The sequence below is a fragment of the Trichomycterus rosablanca genome, chromosome 9, assembly GCF_030014385.1.
Source record: "Trichomycterus rosablanca isolate fTriRos1 chromosome 9, fTriRos1.hap1, whole genome shotgun sequence".
Taxonomy (NCBI): Eukaryota; Metazoa; Chordata; class Actinopteri; order Siluriformes; family Trichomycteridae; genus Trichomycterus; species Trichomycterus rosablanca.
In genome coordinates this window covers 30,910,446-30,935,311 of record NC_085996.1, presented here as the reverse complement: position 1 = coordinate 30,935,311, position 24,866 = coordinate 30,910,446, and the positions used below count along the sequence as shown (strand labels likewise).

At 38.3% G+C, this 24,866-nt stretch overlaps 1 protein-coding gene across 8 annotated transcripts in view; it reads left to right on the top strand.

Moving 5' to 3' along the window:
* The window catches only part of LOC134320690 (mucin-3B), a 140,309-nt gene that overhangs the window by 60,950 nt on the left and 54,493 nt on the right, over nucleotides 1–24,866 (top strand). For 7 of the 8 annotated variants that reach the window (XM_063002227.1, XM_063002223.1, XM_063002226.1 and 4 more), the window contains 19 exons: nucleotides 1,465–2,289; nucleotides 3,461–3,576; nucleotides 3,726–3,840; nucleotides 4,690–4,812; nucleotides 7,542–7,676; nucleotides 7,786–7,986; nucleotides 10,123–10,224; nucleotides 10,353–10,553; nucleotides 11,894–12,055; nucleotides 12,513–12,644; nucleotides 14,178–14,362; nucleotides 15,246–15,369; nucleotides 15,455–15,637; nucleotides 16,091–16,237; nucleotides 16,374–16,550; nucleotides 17,671–17,826; nucleotides 18,034–18,189; nucleotides 19,814–19,984; nucleotides 20,649–20,782. In XM_063002227.1, the coding sequence (XP_062858297.1) occupies nucleotides 1,465–2,289; nucleotides 3,461–3,576; nucleotides 3,726–3,840; nucleotides 4,690–4,812; nucleotides 7,542–7,676; nucleotides 7,786–7,986; nucleotides 10,123–10,224; nucleotides 10,353–10,553; nucleotides 11,894–12,055; nucleotides 12,513–12,644; nucleotides 14,178–14,362; nucleotides 15,246–15,369; nucleotides 15,455–15,637; nucleotides 16,091–16,237; nucleotides 16,374–16,550; nucleotides 17,671–17,826; nucleotides 18,034–18,189; nucleotides 19,814–19,984; nucleotides 20,649–20,782 (3,545 nt within the window). The remainder of the gene's footprint in view (nucleotides 1–1,464; nucleotides 2,290–3,460; nucleotides 3,577–3,725; nucleotides 3,841–4,689; nucleotides 4,813–7,541; nucleotides 7,677–7,785; nucleotides 7,987–10,122; nucleotides 10,225–10,352; nucleotides 10,554–11,893; nucleotides 12,056–12,512; nucleotides 12,645–14,177; nucleotides 14,363–15,245; nucleotides 15,370–15,454; nucleotides 15,638–16,090; nucleotides 16,238–16,373; nucleotides 16,551–17,670; nucleotides 17,827–18,033; nucleotides 18,190–19,813; nucleotides 19,985–20,648; nucleotides 20,783–24,866) is intronic. The other variant, XM_063002222.1, reaches the window with a different exon arrangement.

The following is a 24,866-nucleotide window of genomic DNA, read 5'->3' as shown; positions in this document are numbered from 1 at the left end:
TAAATTCATATTATGTTCTTCATTCTTGCAATTAATGCCATCTGTTGCATAATGGTCACAAAGTCAACAAATATGTGACTTTCTAAAACAACTGCTTGGTGATTCAGCTGCTCAGCTCACCTTTATGAAGAATTTAGGTTCTTCTTGGCTTTCTTTGCCATTCTTCTTACTATGCTTAGGGGCAATATTATCATGCGTCCTTTGCTTGTATTGTTATTTTATCATTATTTAACAGCATGTGTACTTTTATTTATTAACTAACTGTGCAGGTCAACAACTATCTTTCTCATATATTAAAAAATCCTGGGTTTTCCTCATGGTGATGGATGACATTTGAATTTATTGTGTTTGCTTGTACAGATGTATACCCTAGGGCAGAGGTATTTTATTCCGTGTCATTCAGAAATAATGATTTTCTAAAAATTGTAATGACAAAAAATCAAACCAGTTATCTTAATCTATACAGTTTAATTATGTACTAGTAATTAAAAAAGTCAAGTCAACTTTATTTATATAGCGCTTTTTACAATAGACATTGTCTCAAAGCAACTTTACAGAATCCAGGACCAACAGATACAAAAACCCCTGTTGAGCAAGCCGAGGGCGACAGTGGCAAGGAAAAACTCCCTTAAAATTACAGGAAGACACCTTGAGAGGAACCAGGCTCAGCAGGGACCCATCCTTCTTGGATGGCCTGGAGGATACTGGATTTAAACCAATCATACAAACACAAAATTAAATTAAACTGAAAGTTATAACTGGCTAAAAAAATTAATATTAACAGTTATCATTCAGTCCAGTCTGTAATAAAGTCTGTAGTGAGTTCTTGACATTCTTGGTGCAAACACGCCAGGTTTCCGTCACATCTGGCAGGAGCAGAATTGTTGGTAAACAGGTTTCCATCAGAACCACCTCTTGGTAAAACAACAGAAAATGTAGTTAAAAATGTGAGTTTTGCAGTGAGTAGCTTAGTCAGATTTAGATGTCAAACTTAGATTGTTGAACCAGATTTGAGCACCCAAAACCAGTTACACTTTAATTATGTACTAGTAATTAAAAATGTCAGATTTAAACATCTAACTTGATTTTTAATTAAAAGTTGAGTACCACTGCCCTAGGTGTGAAAGGAACAAAGTCAAAACTACTGTTCATGGAGTCTAAAAGTAAATTAATTATTTTGAGGGTTATAATGGTTTTGCACGTATATTAGATAATTATTGTGGGCATGTTTTAAAGAAAAATAACATTATTTTAAACTGTCAAAGAAAGGTAAGTAGTTTTACTGTATTTAAAGTCTTCAGATGAAAGTTGATGGTATTTATCTTTTTTCCAGGTCTGTAAACATTTTGGAATTGGTCTGGGGTTGATTGTCTTTTCTTTACAGAATTGTTTTTAACTATGCAGAGTTTTAATGCTTAGTGATGTTCTCATTAAATCATTTAATCTTCCCATTCCAATCTACAGGAATCATCTCCTAAAGGAACTGAGAAGCAGATGAAGTCAGTGCCTTTGAAAGCAATGGATGAATGTGACAAAGACACTTTACCTACAGTTACCACAGACAGCAGATCAGTTGGTCCTGATTGCATTACTGTACTGACCTCAACGGGGAGAGGAAAATCCGAGGAGATTGTAACATCTACTGTAAAGCCTTCATTTGTTGTTAAGGACAAACCTAGCTCAGCAGCTAGCTCAGCAGTTGAATATGCTGGTTCTGTTCCTGCCCCAACTACTCAAGCTCTTGAAACATTAACACTTGTGCTGGCTGACCCAACTGCAAAGCAGATGGAGTCAGTGCCTTTGAAAGCAATGGATAAATGTGACAAAGACAGTTTACCTACAGTTACCACAGACAGCAGATCAGTTGGTCCTGATAGCATTTCTGTACTGACCACAACGGTCCGGCCTGTTGAGACTTTAATATCAGAGAGAGTTGATCTTGAGGTGCCGTCTAACTTACCAAGTGAAATGCAAAGTATAATAACTGAGGAAACACTCAAGGACTTAAAACATACAGAAACAGTGGAGACACCTGAAATAAAGACACACACACATACAATAAAACCAGAAGAGACAGTTACATCTGTTGTAACAGCTGTACCAGTTTTTAAGGACCAATTTAAAGAGGCCAAAGCCATCATTACTGAGGAGAAAGAAGCAATGGAAAGCACAGTTGTTAGCAAGGACCAACAGCCAAAAGGCTTGAGCTACAAGTTAGAGACTACACTACCTTCATTGTTGCTGTCCCATCCAGACAGAAATACTGTTCCTTCAGAGGACACAACACTGGTAAATTAGTATTTTATTCTGCTGCATTAACATTTATACTGAGCCGCACCTTTGGTTTATCATCTGATTTATCAAATGTATGTTAAAATGTACCAATATAACCAAAAACAATTTTCTATTTAAATGCAGTCAGCTCCAGCATTTAGAATAAAATAGAATAGAATATAATCTTTATTGTCACTATACACAGGTACAATGAAATTTTGTATGGCATCTCTCCAAAAGAGGTAGTAGCAGCAGTAAAAAAATAGTAGCAGTAAAATCACAAAAAATTACCTACAGTCTTAAAAATTACAAATGTAAGAAATAATCTAAGGAATAATAATAATCTAAAGATTTTCTAGGACACAAAACTTTTGAATAAATTAATACGTGTATTTTCTGAGATTACTCTTGTTGATAAAGAAATAAGAATAAAACAGGCTATAAACAGGCACTGGTTGTTTAGTGCTTAAGGTACTGGACTAGTGATCAGAAGGGTACTGGTTTAAGCACCACCTCTGCCAAGTTGCCCCTGTTGGGCTCCTTGTTTCTGCAGGACCTGAACAATTTGTCATATATTTGTCTGAACCATGCACATACAATAACTCCTAAAGACCTGCCAGTTTCTGACCTAAAATGTAAGTGCAGTTGGGTTACACAGCAGGACAGATCTAAAGCACATCAGCAACTCCATCTCTGAATTGTTCAAATGAAGGTTTTGAAGTGACAAAATCCTTTCCTAAATCCTATTTAGATTCTGTAGCAAGACCTTAGATAGTTCATGCTTGAGAACCCACCAATGTAGCAGAAATAAAACAAAGAATCGGCCGAAAGGGAGGAACAACCAGCTATTAGATGTTTTGGCACCAAAAGGGGGAACAACACAATATTAGGAAGGTGGTCATAATGTTATGCCTGATCAGTGTATTTTATAATTTAGTAATATTTATTTATATTATTTGGACTATATATATGAACTACAGTATATATAACAAAGTACAAGGTTTGGTTGGTGTCTAACAGAGAACTGTGGTAAGAACCTTTAGGAAAGATCATTTAATAAAGGGTTGCGCTGTATCTGTTTGTGGCATTCTCACACCCTTGCCTGAGATTATTTTGGCATTAGTTGCTAGATCGTGTAATAGTGCATTTAAAATGGTGCAACTTGTTATTTTTCTTCTTTCCCCAGCAGGAGGTGCAGAGTGAGATGAAGGAGCAAAGAGATCTGATGGAGGCCATCGCTCGCCATAGCAGTAGCTCTGATCTGGAGCAGGAGGAGCGGACTCAGTTTAGAACGCATGCCGAGTAGGACAATGTTCTATTCCTCTTCAGAGACTGAATTACTTTTTCTACTAAGAAAATCACATGAGTGCACTATTACTTTTACAGTTCCTTAAAGGAAGAAGGACTACTGAGAAATCAGCTACTTTAAAATCAATCATTTTTGTGTCCAGATCCAGTGGAGGAAGTTGCAGTGTCCCTGAGCAGCAGGTGCTGATTGAAGAGACCTGGAGCGAACTTCACTCCAGACTGGAGCTTCTGCTGAACTCATTAAGCACTAGATCAGAGGTTGGTGTCAACTATAAAATGCTGCTGTTGGCTAGATAGTGTTAATCTGTTTGTACTATATTTTAGGTGTAATTTGTTACATGAAAAACGTTATAAAATATAAAACTGTATAAAAAAGTGTAAAACTAAACCACCAATTTAAATGCACAGTTTACACACATTGTAGGATGAAATGTGTTCCTGTCTCCCTGATGCATATGCAAATGCTAACTTTGCAAGGAAGAAAAGATTGCATTGCAAGTAGAAAGTCATTCTTCTGGTTTCAGTTCAGGGTGTTTAGTTTTCTGATTGTCTGGTTCACTATTGTTTTACCATTTCACACATTTTAAACTACACATCTTATACAGGGTCCAAATAAAAGGTGATACCAGGTGCAATTTGAATTTCAGTTTTATTAAATTAAACACCTAAGCCAGACGGTGGCTAATTGGGTAGCACTCACAGCAAGAAGGTCCTGGGTTCAATCCCCAGGAATGTTCTCCCCATGTCTGCGTCAGTTTCCTCCGGGTGCTCCGGTTTTCTCCCACAGTCCAGAGACATGCAAGTGAGGTGAATTGGAGATACAAAATTGTCCATGACTATGTTCGATATAACCTTGTGTAATAAGTAACTACCCCTTAACCAAAGAGTGTAAAACATGACATTAAAATCCTAATAAATAAATAAACAAACAAACAAACCTAAGCCTGACACATTTAAGCTCTTATAGCAGCTGCAGTTTGTGGATATTTAATTGTAACGTATTCTGTTTTTACATCTATACCACATTTTAAACACATGTATCCAGAGCCTTTATGATCTATATGCTGTTGTGCTTTAACAATTTTATTTATGTTTTGCTCTGTCCAGGTGAAAACTTTACCTGTAGATAAAGAAGGGGGTGATGCTGGATCATCTGTTACTCAGGAAATGAATGGACATTATGAGCGACTTTGGTGCATTTACCTCAATGCACTTAGGATGGGAACTCCAGTGAGTTTGACTTCTGTCCCACAACAGAACTAAGAATCAGTTAAACAGATAAACAGAGGAGTCTCAGACATTTGTTTTAAAATGTAATTTCTATTTTTCGAAAGAGGCTTTTTCAGGTTATGTGGGAAATCAAGTAGTAAATAAATCGACTTTTAATTAATCTAGTTCAGGGATATTTCACATAGATTGACAAAGATTTATTATAGAGGTCTACAGATATAAATCTGTCTTCATCATAGGAGGTTTCTATCTCACTTCTATCACAGAACACTTAAAATATTTTATATATCACAACTTTATTAAAACTTTCCTCCACACACAGCTTTAAGCATTTGCCATACATTGTCCATACCTTGGAATAGTTGTGCAGTGGATGTGGTAAAATTAAACTCCAAAAAGTGTCAGCCCTTCTGATTAATTAATTTGGGTGTTTCTGCCACTGCCTTTATTAACAGGTGTATAAAATCAATTATATAAGACACATCCAGCTAGTGGCAACAATAGTATGGGCACACGTTTTCACAGACACACAATAAAATCTTGTAGAAAGCCTTCACAGAGGGGTGGATGTGTTTATAGCTGTGAGGATGTCCAACAAGGTTATGGTCAGGTGTTGACTAAATTTTGGCCATGGTCCATAAAGCTCACCCTATCTATCTATCTATCTATCTATCTATCTATCTATCTATCTATCTATCTATCTATCTATCTATCTATCTATCTATCTACAGTGCCTTGCAAAAGTATTCAGCCCCTTGAACTTTTCAACCTTTTGCCACATTTCAGGCTTCAAACATAACGATATGAAATTGTAATTTTTTGTGAAGAATCAACAACAAGTGGGACACAATCGTGAAGTAGAATGAAATTTATTGGATATTTGAAACTTTTTTTAGAAATAAAAAACTAAAAAGTGGGGCGTGCAATATTATTCAGCCCCTTTACTTTCAGTGCAGCAAACTCACTCCAGAAGTTCAGTGAGGATCTCTGAATGATCCAAAGTTGACCTAAATGACTGATGGAATCCACCTGTGTGTAATCAAGTCTCCGTATAAATGCACCTGCTCTGTGACAGTCTCAGAGTTCTGTTTAAAGCACAGAGAGCATCATGAAGACCAAGGAACACACCAGGCAGGTCCGAGATACTGTTGTGGAGAAGTTTAAAGCCGGATTTGGATACAAAAAGATTTCCCAAGCTTTAAACATCTCAAGGAGCACTGTGCAAGCGATCATATTGAAATGGAAGGAGTATCAGACCACTGATCTACCAAGACCCGGCCGTCCCTCTAAACTTTCAGCTCAAACAAGGAGAAGACTGATCAGAGATGCAGCCAAGAGGCCCATGATCACTCTGAATGAACTGCAGAGATCTACAGCTGAGGTGGGAGACTCTGTCCATAGGACACAATCAGTCGTACACTGCACAAATCTGGCCTTTATGGAAGAGTGGCAAGAAGAAAGCCATTTCTCAAAGATATCTATAAAAAGTCACCTGGGAGACACACCAAACATGTGGAAGAAGGTGCTCTGGTCAGATGAAACCAAAATCGAACTTTTTGGCCACAATGCAAAACGTTATGTTTGGCGTAAAAGCAACACAGCTCATCACCCTGAACACACCATCCCCACTGTCAAACATGGTGGTGGCAGCATCATGGTTTGGGCCTGCTTTTCTTCAGCAGGGACAGGGAAGATGGTTAAAATTGATGGGAAGATGGATGGAGCCAAATACAGGACCATTCTGGAAGAAAACCTGTTGCAGTCTGCAAAAGACCTGAGACTGGGACGGAGATTTACCTTCCAACAAGACAATGATCCAAAACATAAAGCAAAATCTACAATGGAATGGTTCACAAATAAACGTATCCAGGTGTTAGAATGGCCAAGTCAAAGTCCAGACCTGAATCCCATCGAGAATCTGTGGAAAGAGCTGAAAACTGCTGTTCACAAACGCTCTCCATCCAACCTCACTGAGCTCGAGCTGTTTTGCAAGGAAGAATGGGCAAAAATTTCTGTCTCTCGATGTGCAAAACTGATAGAGACATACCCCAAGCGACTTGCAGCTGTAATCGCAGCAAAAGGTGGCGCTACAAAGTATTAACGCAAGGGGGCTGAATAATATTGCACGCCCCACTTTTCAGTTTTTTATTTCTAAAAAAAGTTTAAAATATCCAATAAATTTCGTTCTACTTCACGATTGTGTCCCACTTGTTGTTGATTCTTCACAAAAAATTACAATTTCATATCGTTATGTTTGAAGCCTGAAATGTGGCAAAAGGTTGAAAAGTTCAAGGGGGCTGAATACTTTTGCAAGGCACTGTATCTATCTATCTATCTATTGACCTACCTATCTACCTACCTACCTAACTACCTACCCACCTACTCATCTACCCACCCATTCAATTCCAAGCATAAATATAAAGTCACACAAAATACACAAATAAGAAAATGTATAAGAATAATAAACCTAAACTACAGAAGTGTGGGCTGCACCTTTGTGTTGTTGGCCTCTGTGAACTCAAGTCCACAGGTTGAAAACTCCTGTATAATTACTGATCTTAGGCCATCATTATAAATGAAGGTTTTGGTTGGATAGGTTTCATAGGACAGTATGCCTTTAATAACATATCAGACATTATATTTCCTGTTAAGGATTTTGTCCATTCACCTGGCTGGTAGGCTTCCTGTGTCTTTTCACATCTCATGATTCGTATGGTCATTTCCTTCAGGCTGCCGTACTGCAATCATGGCTGTGTGAGGCCTTGTCTCATCTAAGTCACACACTCTCCAGGATCACATATACACTTCACTCTCCAGCAGAGATGAACAGAGAGGCTAGCCAGCTCCGAATGCTAAATCTGCAGGTAACAACCTTCAAGTAATTTTACCTATAATAATAGCTGATATTAGATTTTTCCCAATAATCATTAACACATGTGTTACTGTTGTTTTATCTCACTCTCCTTCTCTCAGTGTATGTCTTCACAGCTGACTTCTATAGCCAGTGTCATATGCAATATGGGATCACAGTTCACTGGAGCGTTCAGTCCGGAGAAATCTGAGGCCTCTCACTGTCTGGAGCAAATCACTGCCTGCGTATCTTCTGTTCAGAAAGCAGTAGCATCTCAGGAGGAGGTGTTGAGCAGGGAGTTGGGTCATACTCCACAGCTTCAGGTTTGTACCTCACAAGAATCTGTAGTATTTTGGGTTTTGAGTTATAAAACAAAAAGTTTGAGTTGTCCTCCTAACACAAATTTAGTTAATCATACTAATTAAACATGCAAATTTTAATATTTTTACACTAAAGGTTGATCTGTAATGCCCTGCATTTGATTGTCATCCAGTCCAGTGATCAGCTATTGAAAATAATTGAAATTTGTTTGATTGTTATTGATTTAAACAATCAAAATTGTAATTTACTTTAATGAAAGGTTATTTTATCTCATATTAAATGTGAATTTAAGCATAGCCTTTTTAGCCCCCCATTTACATTTTCGCCATTTAGCAGACTCTTATTCCTCAATACCCTGTTCTTCAATGGTCAGGACCCCCACGGAGCAGGTATTATTTAGGTGGTGGATCATTCTCAGCACTGCAGTGACACTGACATGGTGGTGGTGTGTTAGTGTGTGTTGTGCTGGTATGAGTGGATCAGACACAACAGCGCTGATGGAGTTTTTAAATACCAGGTCCACTCACTGTCCACTCTATTAAACACTCCTACCTAGTTGGTCCACCTTGTAGATGTAATGTCAGAGACGATCGCTCATCTATTGCTGCTGTTTGAGTTGGTCATCTTCTAGACCTTCATCAGTGGTCACAGGATGCTGCCCACGGGGCGCTGTTGGCTGGATATTTTTGGTTGGTGGACTATTCTCAGTCCAGCAGTGACAGTAAGGTGTTTAAAACTCCATCGGCATTGCTGTGTCTGGTCCACTCATACCAGCACAACACACACTAACACACCACCACCATGTCAGTGTCACTGCAGTGCTGAGAATGATCCACCACTCAAATAATACCTACTTTGTAGTGGTCCTGGGAGAGTCCTGACCATTGAAGAACAGCATGAAATGGGGCTAACAAAGCATGCAGAGAAAAAGATAGACTACAGTCAGTAATTGTACTATAAAGTGCTTCTATATGGTAAGTGGAGCTGATAAAATGGACAGTGAGTGTAGAAACAAGGAGGTGGTTTTAATGTTATGGCTGATCAGTGTATTTGGATTCTTTTAACTCTCTCAAGCAGTGACTATTTTTTGTTTGCATTCTGCTCCTTTTGTGTTTTGAGATGTGGTTAACATATCTCGTTTAAAAATTAAAAATTGAGCATTAATAAATGATACACACAAATATATAGCAGTAAAATTCTTAATTCCTAATAGTTTGTTGCAAACACGAGTCATTTGCTAGATTCAGATTCTAAGTTTAAAGTGCCTTAGGCATCTATATTTGATCTTTAGTTCCCAGTCTGCTGTTTTTATGAAACATGAATAATTTTGTAACATTTTTATTATTCATTCAGCTTTTCAGCACTAATTTACCTTTAGGTGTCTAGTAAAGAATCAAACTAAGGCTAGTGGAGAGTTTCTCAACATTATGTCCAGTGTGGGTGCACATTTACATAATTATGCAGGCAAACATTGTATTTATGTGAAAGACTTTTAACCCTTTGATGCACAACCTAGGTCAAAAGTGACCCAACTGAGTTTTTATTTTCTATATCTTTGCAATAAATTAATTTCGTCATTCAAGCTTCAATGAATTTTTCAATTAACTTGTTTTTGATCATCACAAATCCTTATTTCAGTTTTATATTTTTTTTGCTTTTTTAATAAAAATCTTTTTTGTATCACTACCCTTCTAATGCACAACATGGGTCAAAAATGACCCTTATGTATTTACTATGGAATTTGACAGAAACTACTGACATTTGTAAGTGTTTGTAGTCAAAAACATATTTACTGATCTTTTGAAAGACCAAAGATTAGGCTCTTGAATCTTGAATATGTCCAATACTATTTGCTTGCAAGCTGTTTACATATTCTAGTATAGATAGCTTTTATTAGCTAAGACAGCAAATACATGAATAACTGACAAATGTGCATATGAAAATATTCTTGAATGGATTAATATGGGTCATTTTTTAACCATGTTGTGCATTAGAAGGGGTTTGCTTAGCTTGTGCATCAAAGGGTTAATAAGGCAGTTTTCTATTACTTTTTAACCACAGCCTTGAAGCTCCATGGAAAAACAAGAAAACTTCACTAAACTATTTCTTTAATGTATGTTGTACCTCATGTTATAAAGGCTGGAGAACAGTTGCTTGAAAGCCCAATATCTGTGTTGGCCAAGGAGCCTCAAAAACAGGAATCAACCTCCCTCATTCAGAATCTCTCCAGTCTCCGACAGGTACTTTTTTTCCACTTTCCAAAGCGACAAATAAATCAGTCATTATAAAATAAAAATGTCTTTTTATATAAAATATTAATCAGTTACAATAACTGAGACTAATCACTCTTTTTATGTTGTATTCTCAGACTGTTTTTTACAGTGTGTGGAGGTTCATGAGAGAACAAAAGGTTGTGGAAGGAGACGGTTCAGTGCTACACCGCTGCTCTCAAAATATTCTACAGGGACAGAGAAATCTGCTGGAGTTGGGCTTTGAACGGCTACGAAGCAGCCAAAGCACTGATGCGCTCAGCTGCAGCCAGCTTCAGAGCCTGCTCAATGAACACAAGGTAAACACAGACATCTATCAAACTTGACTTAAAAATTTTGGACACCCCTTAAAACTAGACATTTTGGTTAGTTCTTCATTTTTCTGGTAGTGTCCTTTAAACACAAGAGTTAAAGAGAAGATCCTGCAGATTGTCATTTTTCCCAGTTTTTGTATGTGATCTGCCATTTTCAAGTTTCTCCATTGATGTTTGATGGGGTGTAAGTCTGGACTTGCTCCAAAGCCACTTCAGTGTCGTTTTGGTTGTTAAAGATGAACTGCCACCACAGTCTGAGTTTGTATTTCTTTTGGAAGTCTGTTTCAAGAACGTTCCTGTATTTGGCTGCATTTGTCTGTCCCTTAGTTCTCATCACTTTTCCTGTCCCTGCCACTGAGAAGCACCTCCACAGCATGTTGCTGCCACCACCATATTTCACAGTAGGGATGAGGATAGCCAAGTGGTGCTCAGCTCAGTGCCTATTTTTCACCAGACCTAGTGCTTGCTGTTTTTTTCATTACGCTTTTCATTAAGGTCTAGTGCGCCATCATATGTCTTTCACTCCACAATTGCCACTCTGCCATAAAGACCTGATTTATGGAGTTTTGCAGTGATGGTTGTCTTTCCATCAGGCTCTTGGCAGGTTTAGGTTCAGGAGTGACCATTGTGTTCTTTTTTTTACCTCCATGACCAAGGTCATTATTGCCCACAAGCATGATTTGCCCAGACAGCCAACTTAGGTTCAAGGTTGTGCCAAGCTTCTTCCATTTCAAAATGATTGAAGCCACTGAAGTCCTGGGAGCATTTTAGATACAGATTCTTTCTATTTCTTGCCACAATTTGCTGAGTTATACAGACAGCTTTTTGGACTTCATGGCTTGTTTTTTGTACTGACAATGCATTGTAAATCGTAGGACTACAAATCCAGGTGTGTGTCTTTTCAAAACATAACTATCAAATAGCAACAGGCGGCCTTCTATTATACATTTCAAGGATAATTAAAGCAAATAAGATGCACCTGATCACAGTTGTGAGTGCCTCCTTAAAAGGGTTTGAATAGTTCTGTAAATTATGAATGATTTTTGTATTACAGTATTAAAAAAACTAAAAACATATTTTTGTCATTATGGATGAATACATGTAGGTTATTGGGTGCAAATGGAAAATAATAATTATTTTTTAAATATCCTGCTATAGAGACTCTCCATTTTACTTCAAAAAATAAACAATAACTGTATTTTGATCTTTTTGCGTACAGCTGTACGTATTATAAAATAACCAGTCATATTTTGTAAGACTTTATCTGGTTACATTTCCTCCAGATTATTTGTTTGTTTATGGATGTGTAATGACTGTGCTTACAGAGGTTCTACCAGGAGTTGAGGCGATACCATGCAATGATGCTGCAGATATCCAGGCATCTACCAGAGGGGGCACTGCATGGTCAAGAAGAGGTTGAGGGCTCAGTTTTAGATCTAGTATTACAAGCTCAAGATCAAGGAATTTACATGCAGTACATCTTACAGGTACTGAAAGAAGGCTTGCAATTTATACATTAACATTATGTACATATACGCTAAAGCTGAAAATACACAATATATTCACATGTTGTTAAACACATTTGAAAAACAGTTTGAATGCATGTTTTAAAAAAAACAAAGATAAATCATACTTGATATATTACTATATGCTTAAGTACTTATGCCAATGTAAAAAATACTGGATGATTACATGAGTAATTATCTTTTAAGGATAACAGCATTTTTAATATGCTGTCCATAAATAATAGAGTTGAGCACAGACAGGCAACCTTGGAGTGAAGCAGTGGAGGTGTAAGAGATCTAAGAGGCTTCTGTTTAAAAGGAATGTTTATGATCTTAGGTGCAATTAGTCCATAATCCAGAGAATGGTTCAAAATGGTATAACTTGATGCATTTGCATTTTATAGATAGATAAAAGTGAATGACCTATTTTTTTTTTCAGAATCGCTCTCAGTATAAGGAGATGAAGGCAAAACTGGAGAGTCAGCTGCAGGAACTGGAGGCAGCAATGCCCACAGACAACCTAGACTTTGATCCTGAACCACAGCTACATAACCGACTCCAAGCCTACGAAGTATGATGTACTTGTAAACGTTATTGAATGATAAAATGCAAAATTCCTTTTTTTGTAATTATGCTCTGGGTGAGGTCTGGCATGTGTAGATCCTTCACACAAATCAGATTTTTATTAGACACTGAGAACTTGATTACCCTGCTTTTCCACTGTGAATTTCATAGCTGCCCAACTCTAATTATTGCGTTTTTGTGTGGTGATGTTTTTCTCTCTCTGTGCCAAACTCATTAGACTCTGTGGTATAGAGTAGTAAGGAGGTCTGTCTTGTTCAGATGAGGTATTCGGCAGGCCCTTAGATGAACTGGTGCAAGCAGCTTTGGTAGATGAGGCATGAAGGAGCTGGGGGAGGAGGACCTTTTTTGTGAAGGATTCATTGGTTAGGGGGTTGCACAGGACCCTTTTCAGCACACTCTATTCCAAATCAAATTACTTGGATAGACAGTTGCCATGTCTGTGGAACTCCATGTTCTCCCGGTTGCATTGCCTGCTTTTGTATTATTTCTTCGCCCACAATTACGGAAGCTCATTTCTCAGCCTGATTGACTCATGTAGAGTAGTGAGCACTGTCTATTGGACTGCAGTAATAGATTTATGACCAGCTTTATTCCCAATTTTCAGCTGGGTACTAGTGAGATGGCTGATGTTGCCATAGTGCAAACCCTATTTCCAGAAAAGTTGGGATGTTTTGTAAAATGCTATAAAAAAAGATCAGTGATTTGTTAATTCTCTTGAATCTTTATTTAACTGATAAAAATAACCATTTTTTTCACTGATTAACTTCATTGTAGTTTATTAATATAATCACATTTAAAATTTGATGCCTGCAACACACTCGAAAACACTTCTGTGTTCTATCACCTTTACTATTAATGAGACTTTCAAATTATTTGGGACTTAGGGACACTAATTGTTGCAGGGTTTTTTTTATTCCTGCTTGATGCAAGACTTCAGCTGCTCAGCAGTCTGTGGTCACTGTTGTCTGATTGTCCTTTTCATGATGCACCATACATTTTTAATAGGAGACAAATCTAGACTGCAGGTAGCATGATGGTTTGTCACACTATCATTAAGGGCTCAAAGGTCAGATACATTTAGTACTGGCTTCCGTTCTTGCCATACACAGACTGACATACCTACAGATTCCCTAAATCTTTTTACAATATTATGTATGGTAGATGGTGAAAGACCCAAATTATTTGCCATCTTGCATTAACTTTTTTTTGTTTTTGACTGACTGACAATTCTGTCATGGAGTATGGAACACATGAGCCTTTGGTGAATCCTTTTATACCCAATCATGACTCCCTCACCTGTTACCAATGCATCTGCTCACTGTGGAACACTGTAACTTTGTCCAACCTTTTGGAGTGTGTTATTGCCATCAGATTTTTCTACATCACAGAATCTTCTTTTTATTGCTTTTTACAAAATGTTTCCTTTTCTGGAAATGGGGTTAGTGAAGTTGATAAAGACATTTTATCCTTTTAAAAAAAAATTTCTCTCTATCTTTGTCTACTTTTCTTTTACTCTCAGCGGTTACAAGGGCTGCTTGAGGACACTAGGCCTCAGTTAGAGCTTCTTCAGGCCCAGAGCTCATACTGGGAGCAAGTGGGCCATGCAGGTCCAAGATTGGAGCTCCAGACTAACTGGCAATCACTGCAGCGACAACTGGAACAGGCGATTCGACGAACAAAAGAAATCAGAGTCAACTATGAAAGGTGTGGCAAAAAATAAATATAATTTTTATGTTCTTTGTGTGTACCATTGGACTCTATTACAGTCTGGGGTTTTCTGGTTTAATATTTTATAACTGTTTGTATGTTTATATTGATGTATGTTTTTATTTCTATTTTTGATTGTTTAAAATAATATGATCAGTTTCAACAGAATGAGAAAAAATACAAGAAATACATTTACTAGCTTATGAGAACAGAGAAATAAATATGAGATATAGATGTCAAATAAACACAGAAAGAACACTTACAAGCAGGATGAATTTCTATTTTTCTAGTGCAGTTTTATTAAAACTTGTAGCTCGCCACAAGCTAATTAGAAATAACTGCAAGAAGGGAGCTCCAGTTTCCTCCCACAGTTCAAAGACATGAAGTCAGGTTAATTGGAGATGTATGAGTAGGTGTGTGTGTGTGTGTGTGTGTGTGTGTATTTTTGTGTGTTTGGACTTTCAACCTATCCTGGGTGTTTTATGCATTTTGCCCTGTAAATTGTACCCACAGTGACCCTGAAATGGATAAAGCGGTGATAAGACAGACAATGAATGAATGAATGAATGAACAAACACATTAAAAACTTAAAATATAGAGGAAAGCATTCCATTCCCATTTGTGGTATTTACCGGCCTAATCCAAACATTAATATAGACCAAGACCACCATGGGAATAAGAACAAAATAATTAACAGGTAACAGACAACAAGTGTGCCAAGCTGCTAATTAAACCTCTTATTGGTCCACCAATCTTATCTTCCTGTTACATTACATGTGAAACTATACCTTACATAATACATATTTTTTCTGACCTACATACCAGCATCTCTGTTTATTTGGACAATAATACCCCTGATGTGTTTCTGTGTGTTGTATAGGTTTAAGAGCAGCTCTTCTAAGCTGGAGGAGTGGCTAACTACAGCTCGTGGACAGGTGCAGATGTGGACCAACCTCAGTAATTCTGACCAACAGGATTCAAAACTTCAACTGGCAAAGATTATGGTGAATGTCGATGACATTCAGTTAATTAAGCTTCCACTACTCCGTGAGCCAGAATGAGTCTGAAACTATGATTTGTATGTTGTAGGACTTCTTTACGGAAGTGGAGATCAGGTCTGTACAGAACACCACTGCAGTGAGAGCAGGTTCTCAGTTATTACAGCTGTCTGACAGCGAGGCTCCAGAACTGCGCCAACATCTGGCCAAGCTTGAGCAAGACTGGACAGAGCTCAACAACAGTCTACCGCCACTTAAGGACACCATGCAACAGGTAGGCCAGCCTGTCACTCACTTTTTGCTTATATTGGTAACAGCGAGTGCTCAGGTGGCACAGCGGTAAAACATGCTGATGAACCAGTGCTGAGATCCTAAGCTCTTGAGTTTGAATCTCAGCTCTGCCGGCCGGGGGCCTACAAAGACACAAATTTGGCTGTGTGTCTGTAGGAGAAAGGACAATGGCTGCTCATAACTTCTGCCTCATGCAGATGCAAAGAATCCATCAGCTACTCCACATGTTGGAGGGGGCATGTGATGATTGCGAGCCTCCTTGGTCTTTACTGGAGGTTTGCAGAGAAATGTGATTGGGTAATTGGATACGACTATATTGGGAGAAGTATTTGAGGGACAAATGCATCAAAACACTTCCTCTTTTTGTAATCATTCTACAGTGTAGTTACCTCACAGGCTAATGTTTTTCTAATAAAAGTAATTTTTTCTGTTCTAGCTGTTGGCAGGCATGGATCAGAATAAAATTATGGCTGATCTGACCTCTTGGCTGGAGAACATGCAGGGCAGACTGGAGGAGGAGGTCTCCAAAGAGCATCATATTCTAAACTCCACTGAGCTCGCCACGCTCCTGCAGCAGCTAAAGGTATCTCTCTGTTCACAACATTCGTCCTTCTTTTGTTCGGGCATATTCATTATAGCAGTTTTGTGGTCCATTCTCAATTTCTTGAAAATTAAGTAAAGTGTGTGGGAAATAAATAATGATTGTTGGTGTTCCTCAGAACTGTAAAGCAGAAATGATGAGTCGGCAGGCATGTCTAGACTTTGTCAACCAATCAGTGGACAAGGCAGGCATTGTGGAGGATGCAGCCAATCGCAATGAGCGCCTGATCCTTGCCGAGCAACTGGGAACTCTCAATCTCCAGTGGTTACTCCTACTAAGAAAAATCAGTAACCAGGTGAGAATAGTTTAAAATAATTGAATTGTAATTCTGATACCACTTTTGTTGTTGGTACTTTTGTAGTTACACAAAAACCTTATAATGTACACAATACATCTGGAAGTCATCAAATGTTCATAAATAATAGTAGTTTGTAGCTGCTGTGTTCGTCACTGCTTATGTTCCCACATTCACCTTATTAGTGCAGCCATGATCACGCATTATAATAAAACTCTAATCTATCCTCTTCACTTTTCCCCAGCCCTGCTGTCTGTTCATTTACTTATTTATTTACTTTTTTTAATTGAAAACTTATTTGCTTCTGATTTTATTGGTCATGTGTGCTGTTTTGTTGTTCATTTTTGATGGAAAGCTTAATTTTGTGATCACACTGTGTGCACTAGGCTTACAAATACATAATGGTTTTTTTTATATATTGGCCTATTTAGGCTTATCTTAAAGTAGCATTGAGTTGATTTGTGAAGAGTTTACAACCATGGAATTCTTTAATTCTGATTGTAAGTGGAGGGCAGTTGAGGGCCATTGTAGCCTAGCGGTTAAGGTACTGGGCTAGTGATTGAGAGGTTGCTGGTTCAAGCCTCACCACTGCCAGTTTGTCACTTTTGGACCCTTGAGCAAGGCCCTTAACCCTTAATTGCTTAAACAGTATACTGTTAAGGCACTGTAAGTCACTTTGGATAAAAGCGTCTGCTTTAATTGTAAGAAATATTTGAGACCTACTCTCCAATACTGCTTTGGTGTGCATAAATATTTATTCATTTATTTTCACTGCCACCGGGTAAAACTGGGAGCAAAGCACAAATACAGACTTTACAGGGCTTCAAGTCATGGCAACACAGATGATTGTAATCATTTTGACATTTTAAAACTCCTGACAGATAGTGATAAGAGGTCAGACTTTTAACTGCACTACCATGCTGCCATGTGCTTCTGCATGTTTACAAAATTTACAAGCAAGCATTTTTATAAAAGCCACATTGTAGTAAAATTTTTACATTAAATTTACACATTGATTCGTATGTAGGTACAAGTGGTATATACGTATATTAGACCTAATTTGTCATAGGTTACTCATGTTATAGCTCTTACATGATAATGTCATGGTGTTGTCCTCCAGATATGTGAAACTGAGCACAAAATGCAGGACTGTCAAGACAGAGAGAAACATCTGCAGAAACTACGCAGCTGGATCGTACAGCAGGATGAGAAGATGAGGCAGAATGAGTGGCCAGCTGGCTGGACACAGATCCAGCAATCTGTAAAAGATTATGAGGTCTGTATTTCAACCCAAAGCAATGAAACAGAACTTTTATTTTTATTACAGCATTTTACTGTTTCATTTTCTACTTTAGCTGAGGGATATGTGATCTGTGCATGATCAGTAATTTAAATGTCTTATTCTGCTAGTAAGTAAAGTAAGTAAAGTAATGGGAATCTGGTGTACTCATTTCACGGGTAATTAATGGCCGTTTAATCTTAGGGGGATAAAGAAAAGCTTAAAGTAAAATCAGCTGAGCTGCTGCAGCTGAGAACTCTTCACTTATTGGGGCAGAAGGATGGACAGCACCCAGCAGATCAGACGTACTCTTCATTGGTGGATGATACAAGTCAGCAGTGCCATGTTCTGATGCAGCAGGTAGCTTTACATCTTCTTTTAATAATACCTCATTGCATGACATCTACCAATTGTCACCCCTTATCAGTGTGTGCACTAATATGACACTACCTTGTGATGACTGTGATTGTCACTCCAAATGCATCAGCTTGTGTCTTTAAATTTTAAAAAAGTTTATAGTGAATTATGAGGTATGTTTAGCTTTTGGTTCCTGACTGACTGTGTACATTTGTTTTTTAGAATTTGCTGGTATTTGGTGGAATCCATTGTTATCCACCAGTGCAATCATTTTGGTGCTTTCAGCTGACAAACAACCCCAACAGAAATCCACATTCAAAGCCGCTCAGGTGGTGCAGCGGTAATACAAACGCTGAACACCAGAGCTGGGATCTCAAATACATCGTATCGAGTCTCAGCTCTGCCTGCCAGGAACAACGATTGGCCTGTTGTTCAGATAAGGGTGGAATATTAAACCGTATAGGGTCTCTCTCATAACTAATGCAATTACGACCTCTGCTGGCTGGCTGATGGCACCTGCACAGAGACGGGAAAACTGCTGTCAGGGTGTGTTTCTCCGTACACAGTGCTGATCCACATTGCACTTGTCAAAGTGTGGGTGACAAGATGCATACGGCTGCTGCTCACGTGTTGGGGGGGCGTGGGTTAGCTTTGTTCTCCTCAATCAGAGAGGGGATCGGCATTGGTGGACACGCTAAAGGGGAGAAAAACGGGAGAAAATGCATAAAGAAAATATTAGAAAAAAAAAAGAAATCCTCATCCAAGCTTACCAATTGGCAGAGAGTTCTGTTCATGAAATGCTGCTTCTTTGGTGATTATAGCCAAAGAGTTTTACTTTCCAAAATGCCATAAAACATGACATTAAAATCCTGATTAATATAAACGTTTCCAAGACACTTCTAGCTTATCCAGATGTTTCCCTCTGCTTCATATGGGGGTTTGTTTTGCCTTACAGCCCAGCCAAACAAGCACTTAGAGTTTTTACATAGTTCCTTTGTAGCTTTTTTCCCTCTTTTTCTCCGACCCCCCCCCCACCAATTTTCTCCCCTAATCTAGCAATACAACCCTCCACTGCTGACTGAGGAGTTTTGCAACTGACACACGCCCCCTCTGACACGTGAGCAGTACCGACTGCCTCTTTTCACCTGCACAAGGCGAGTTCATATGTGGATCAGTCTTGTGCACGGAGAGCCACACCCTGATCAGCATTATTCCCCAACCTCTTCACAGACGCCATCAGTCAGCCAGCAGAGGTTGTAATTGCACCAGTTATAAGAAACCCTGGTCCGGCTCGTCCAGCCCTGAACAACAGCCAATCGTTGTTCATGTGGCCGGCCAGCCGGATGGCATTCTTTGTAGCCTGCACTGTAGAAAATAATTAGCTTAAATTTTAGATCCTCAGTCCGAAGACCATGATTGTTATCGCAAGTTATATAAGGTCAGAGATTTTTTACATTCCAAAGGCATTTTTTTGCTCTGTGTGAGCCATTTGGAGTGCCTAAAATATTATTACTTGTCAAATGATGTCTTTCTGCACATTGCACATTAAATTTAGTGTCCACATACTTTTGGTTATTTATTGCTCTTGATATAGGTTTCTTATTATGCCTAATTTCTCCTGTTGCAGATGGATACAGTACAAGCTCCTCTGATGCAGCTACAGGAACAGTGGATTGAGTTTGATGCAGGTGTAAAGAAAGCAGCTGAACAAACAGTGAAAATGGCATTTAAGATGGAGTGCAGCAAAACTCCCAGGTTCTCACTTCAGCAGAGCAAAGACCATTTAAAACATCTCCAGGTAAGAAATTAATTAATTCCACCAGGAGTCCAGCAGGGGCACTTGGCTGTACCTGAGGGAGGGTGGTTGATGGGGTTTTACATTGCTGATATAGGTGTGGCCTTTGTTGGCTGGTTGAGGTGCCTGCACAGGAGAGAACTGGCAGGTGAAAAGAAGTGGCCAGGGGCTGCTTTCATGTCAGAAAAGACGTGTGATAGTCTGTGGCTCTTTGTGGTCAGGGAGTGCAGTGGTGAAGGAAGTTACAGTCAGGGAACTGGACATGGAAAAGTCAGACTTTTTTCCAAGAATTATGGTCAGACATTTGCAACTATTTTAATTATTATGACTATACAAACAGAATTAAACTGGATGCTTCACATGTAGAATCAGTGGGAAAGATGATATAATAAAAATATTCAATATATTAAAGGGAACTTAGGATGTTGGGCTTTGATGTTGTTAAAAACACTTCTATAATAAATAGTCTACCAGTGTTGCCACAACACTGTATAAACATGTATTAATGTTATATACACATGCTTTACCATAAAAACCTTCATCAATGTAAATTGTTAACTGAGCTAACAAAGAACATTTTTAATCATTGTGTCAAAATGAATGTGTGATCAGTAATGCTAAGGAAATATTCAATTCTCTTTGATTTGATTCTAATTCTTGTCTGTAGGAGCTTTCTGTGGAGGTAGAACAATCAGGGGAGGTTTGGACCAACTTATCCAGCCATTTCTCAGACCTAAAAGGAAAAATCCATCCTGGTACTGCTCTTCTTCTGTCTAATCACCTTGACCAAGAAAAAACACGGTTAGTAATACTGTTCTGCAGTGCAGCCACCTTTACTTAGATCATGTAGCTTCTTCCATTACAGCATGGTATACAACATTCAGTTTTAATCTTAAACAATAATTGCATGATATGATATGATAATCACAGTCGTACAACTAAAACATACTGTACTTACACATTCACAGGGTTTTACAATGTCACTTGGTTAGGTGATGATGATCTCCAGTGGCTCAGTTCAACTCAAACACACAAAAATTGTCAAATGCGCTCTTGAATGAATAATTTCCCTCAGACACACACTAAATATTGTTAAAAAAAGTGGGGTGGATCTAAATGAAGGCCCATATTAATGATTTATGCACATTGTCAGTTCCCCATCCATCATTGCTGCATCGGATGTGTGTATTGAAGCAACACCCACGTTGCCATGTTATTGCCATAATATGTGGTTATCCATGGTCATTTTGTGATATATTTCCATATATGGATGTAGCTAAATTGTTTATAGCTACTGATGATCTACAGTCAGTAGCTGTATATTTGTAAGTGCACCTTCATGGCACCTATGGCTGGATTAACTGTATAGGATCCATTAATTGTACGGAATAGAGCCCAGAGTCTTCAAGTGCAAGTAAACAAGTATTTTATGTGATTTTTTTCATTGATTCATGCACCAAAATTCATCCTGTTATCTTTTTGGGATGGGGGTTGATGTGGACACACATCAGGTTTTTTTTTTTTTTTTTTTTAGGATTTTTTTGTATTTAAAATTGGTTTAAATTCACAGCTACTGAATTAATCTACTGCCTGCAGCTTAACCCCTTCAAATTAAGAGAAGTATATTAAAAACCTCCAATGAATTATGTTTAAATGTCAAAAAGACTTGATGCTGATATTTTAATTTATCTGTCTCTCTGAAATGCAGGGGAATAATTCATTATGCATAGATGATGAGTTGTGCTCTCTCCTGTGCATTGTGCGAACACGTATTCACACACCTCAAATGAATAACATTAATAATTTGTTGCAAAGCCATCATTGGCAATTACAGCTTTGAGACAATGAGAAGTGATTATCTTTTTCAGGAGCTCGTTCCTTCTGGCAAACCAGTTTACCAGGGTCCTTGAATTTTAGTTTGAGGACAAAAGTTTATGTAGGCTTACACTTGTCTTTGGGATTTTAGTGATTTCTGTAACTGTTTTTCTATGGCTGAATAATTAAACATACATAATTGACAGAAGGAATTTAAGTTTATTGTGGGTTTTTAAAAATAAGATAAACAAAAGCTTCTGGGTCAAAAATAAACATATAACACGTCTAATATTTTATTGTATGCTTCTTGACAGCCAACAGCACTTTGAAAAAGCTATTCCAAAAGCTTAATTTTTACCCAGTTTAGCTATTCCAGAACCGGTTTTGACATGTTTTGTCATTGTTCTGATAAACACTGGTTGCTTCTAAGATTTCTTTAGTTTGATTTATACTGATCTGGTTATGATAATATCATTATAGATATAATATTATGTTAGGTGTCACTCAAAGTCCTGTCTCTTGAGCTAATAGAAAGAACTTAACCAGGAGAAGAATCATTTGTTCGCTGGTGTCTTGTCTGGAAAGCACCCAGTCAAGACACCAGGTCAAAGTATTAATGCCTTCCTTGTGCACAACATTCAACGAATGATTCTATTCCTGGTTACGTTCTTTATATTAGCTCAAGGGACAGGACTTTGAGTGACTGAGTAAAAACCTAACAAATGGTGGAGAATGCGGGCATTCTGACCATGTAAGTGATCTTCTCTAAGTTTCTTTATCTGCTGGATTGCCGATTTGTTTCTCTGTTTTGAGGGAATATCGTGTTGAAATTGTTCAACATTGGGAGTACTGTTCAGAATACGTTAGAGATCGGAAGTTCCAAAGCTACTTATCTTATTACTCTGTTTTGTTTTAAGAATCCTTGTTCATTGTTGTGACATTCTACCTGTCCTTTTTACTTCTATTTTACAGATTCCATTATATTATAATTTCTTGAATTATATTTGTTGGTTACTAACATTGACTTATTGTCTTGCATGTAATGGGGACCCAAAATTCCAAACATAAATATGATTGTCGTGGGACAATCTTGGGGTTTTGAGACTTGAGTTTTGGGTTTAAATAGCATCATCTAACCCTTAACATTTCCTTCGGAAATAAACTATAACAACTATAAAATATAACCGATAATAAACTAGTTGAGCCTTAAAGTAGTGTTTGGAACAAAGGCTTCTTTCCTGCATGGCATTCTTCACACCCATGCATACAGTGAGGAAAATAAGTATTTGATCCCCTGCTGATTTTGTAAGTTTACCACCTTACAAAGACTTGAACAGTCTATAATTTTTATGGAAGGTTTATTTTAACAGAGAGAGACAGAATATCAACAAAAAATCCAGAAAAAAAAACATTAAATAAAAGTTATAAATTAATTTGTATTTAATTAAGGGAAATAAGTATTTGATCCCCTACCAACCAGCAAGAATTCTGACCCCCACAGACCGGTGATGTGCACATGAGGCACACAAATTAGTCCTGTCCCTGTATAAAAGACTCCTGTCACAGAATCAGTTTCTTTCGTTCAAATCTCTCGACCACCATGGGCAAGACCAAAGAGCTATCAAAGGACGTCAGGGACAAGATTGTAGACCTGCACAAGGCTGGAATGGGCTACAAGACCATCAGCAAGAAGCTTGGTGAGAAAGAGACCACTGTTGGCACGATAATTCGAAAATGGAAGAAATACAAGATCACAGTCAATCGCCCTCGCTCTGGAGCTCCATGCAAGATCTCACCTCGTGGGGTAAGAATGATTCTGAGAAAAGTGAGGTCAGTCCAGAATTACACGGGAGGAGCTTGTCAATGATCTCAAGGGAGCTGGGAGCAGAGAAATGCTGGATATGACCCCAAGAACACCATCTCCACTGGGCATTTCTCTGCCTCCAAACACGGCGAGTGGAGTTGATGCCAAAGAGCTCAAATTTGGTCTCATCTGACCATATCACATTCTCCCAAGCTTTCTCTGAATCATTCAGGTGTTCATTGGCAAACTTCAGACGGGCCTGTACATGAGCCTTCTTGAGCAGAGGGACTTTGCGGGCACTGCAGGATCTCAATCCATTACGGCAAAGTGTGTTACTAATGGTTTTCTTGGTGACTGCTCCCAGCTCCCTTGAGATCATTGACAAGCTCCTCCCGTGTAATTCTGGACTGACCTCACCTTTCTCAGAATCATTCTTACCCCACGAGGTGAGATCTTGCATGGAGCTCCAGAGCGAGGGCGATTGACTGTGATCTTGTATTTCTTCCATTTTCGAATTATCGCACCAACAGTGGTCTCTTTCTCACCAAGCTTCTTGCTGATGGTCTTGTAGCCCATTCCAGCCTTGTGCAGGTCTACAATCTTGTCCCTGACGTCCTTTGATAGCTCTTTGGTCTTGCCCATGGTGGTCGAGAGATTTGAACGAATGAAACTGATTCTGTGACAGCAGTCTTTTATACAGGGACAAGACTAATTTGTGTGCCTTTTGTGCACATAACCGGTCTGTGGGGGTCAGAATCCTTGCTGGTTGGTAGGGGATCAAATACTTATTTCCCTTAATTAAATACAAATTAATTTATAACTTTTATTTAATGTTTTTTTTCTGGATTTTTTGTTGATATTCTGTCTCTCTCTGTTAAAATAAACCTTCCATAAAAATTATAGACTGTTGAAGTCTATAAGTCCCCTGCTTGTAATCAGCAGGGGATCAAATACTTATTTTCCCCACTGTATATAAAATTGTATTACTTGTAAACACTGACTTGTATTCCAGCATTTTTGATGGATATAGGATTACCAATGTTATTTAACCCATCTAGACAAATTTGTACTTATCATAATGTGGCCATTTGGGCTTTCCAGCCTTGACTAAGATTCCACCCTGTTTGGGAGATGATCCTAGGACCCAATGTTGTTTAGGAATTACTTTTGTATTATTGCCCTTATCAAGCTGTTTCCAATTCCCTTCAGTAAAAGAACAGCTGCAGAAATCATTGAAATCACAAAACTGTCGTAAAATATATGTCT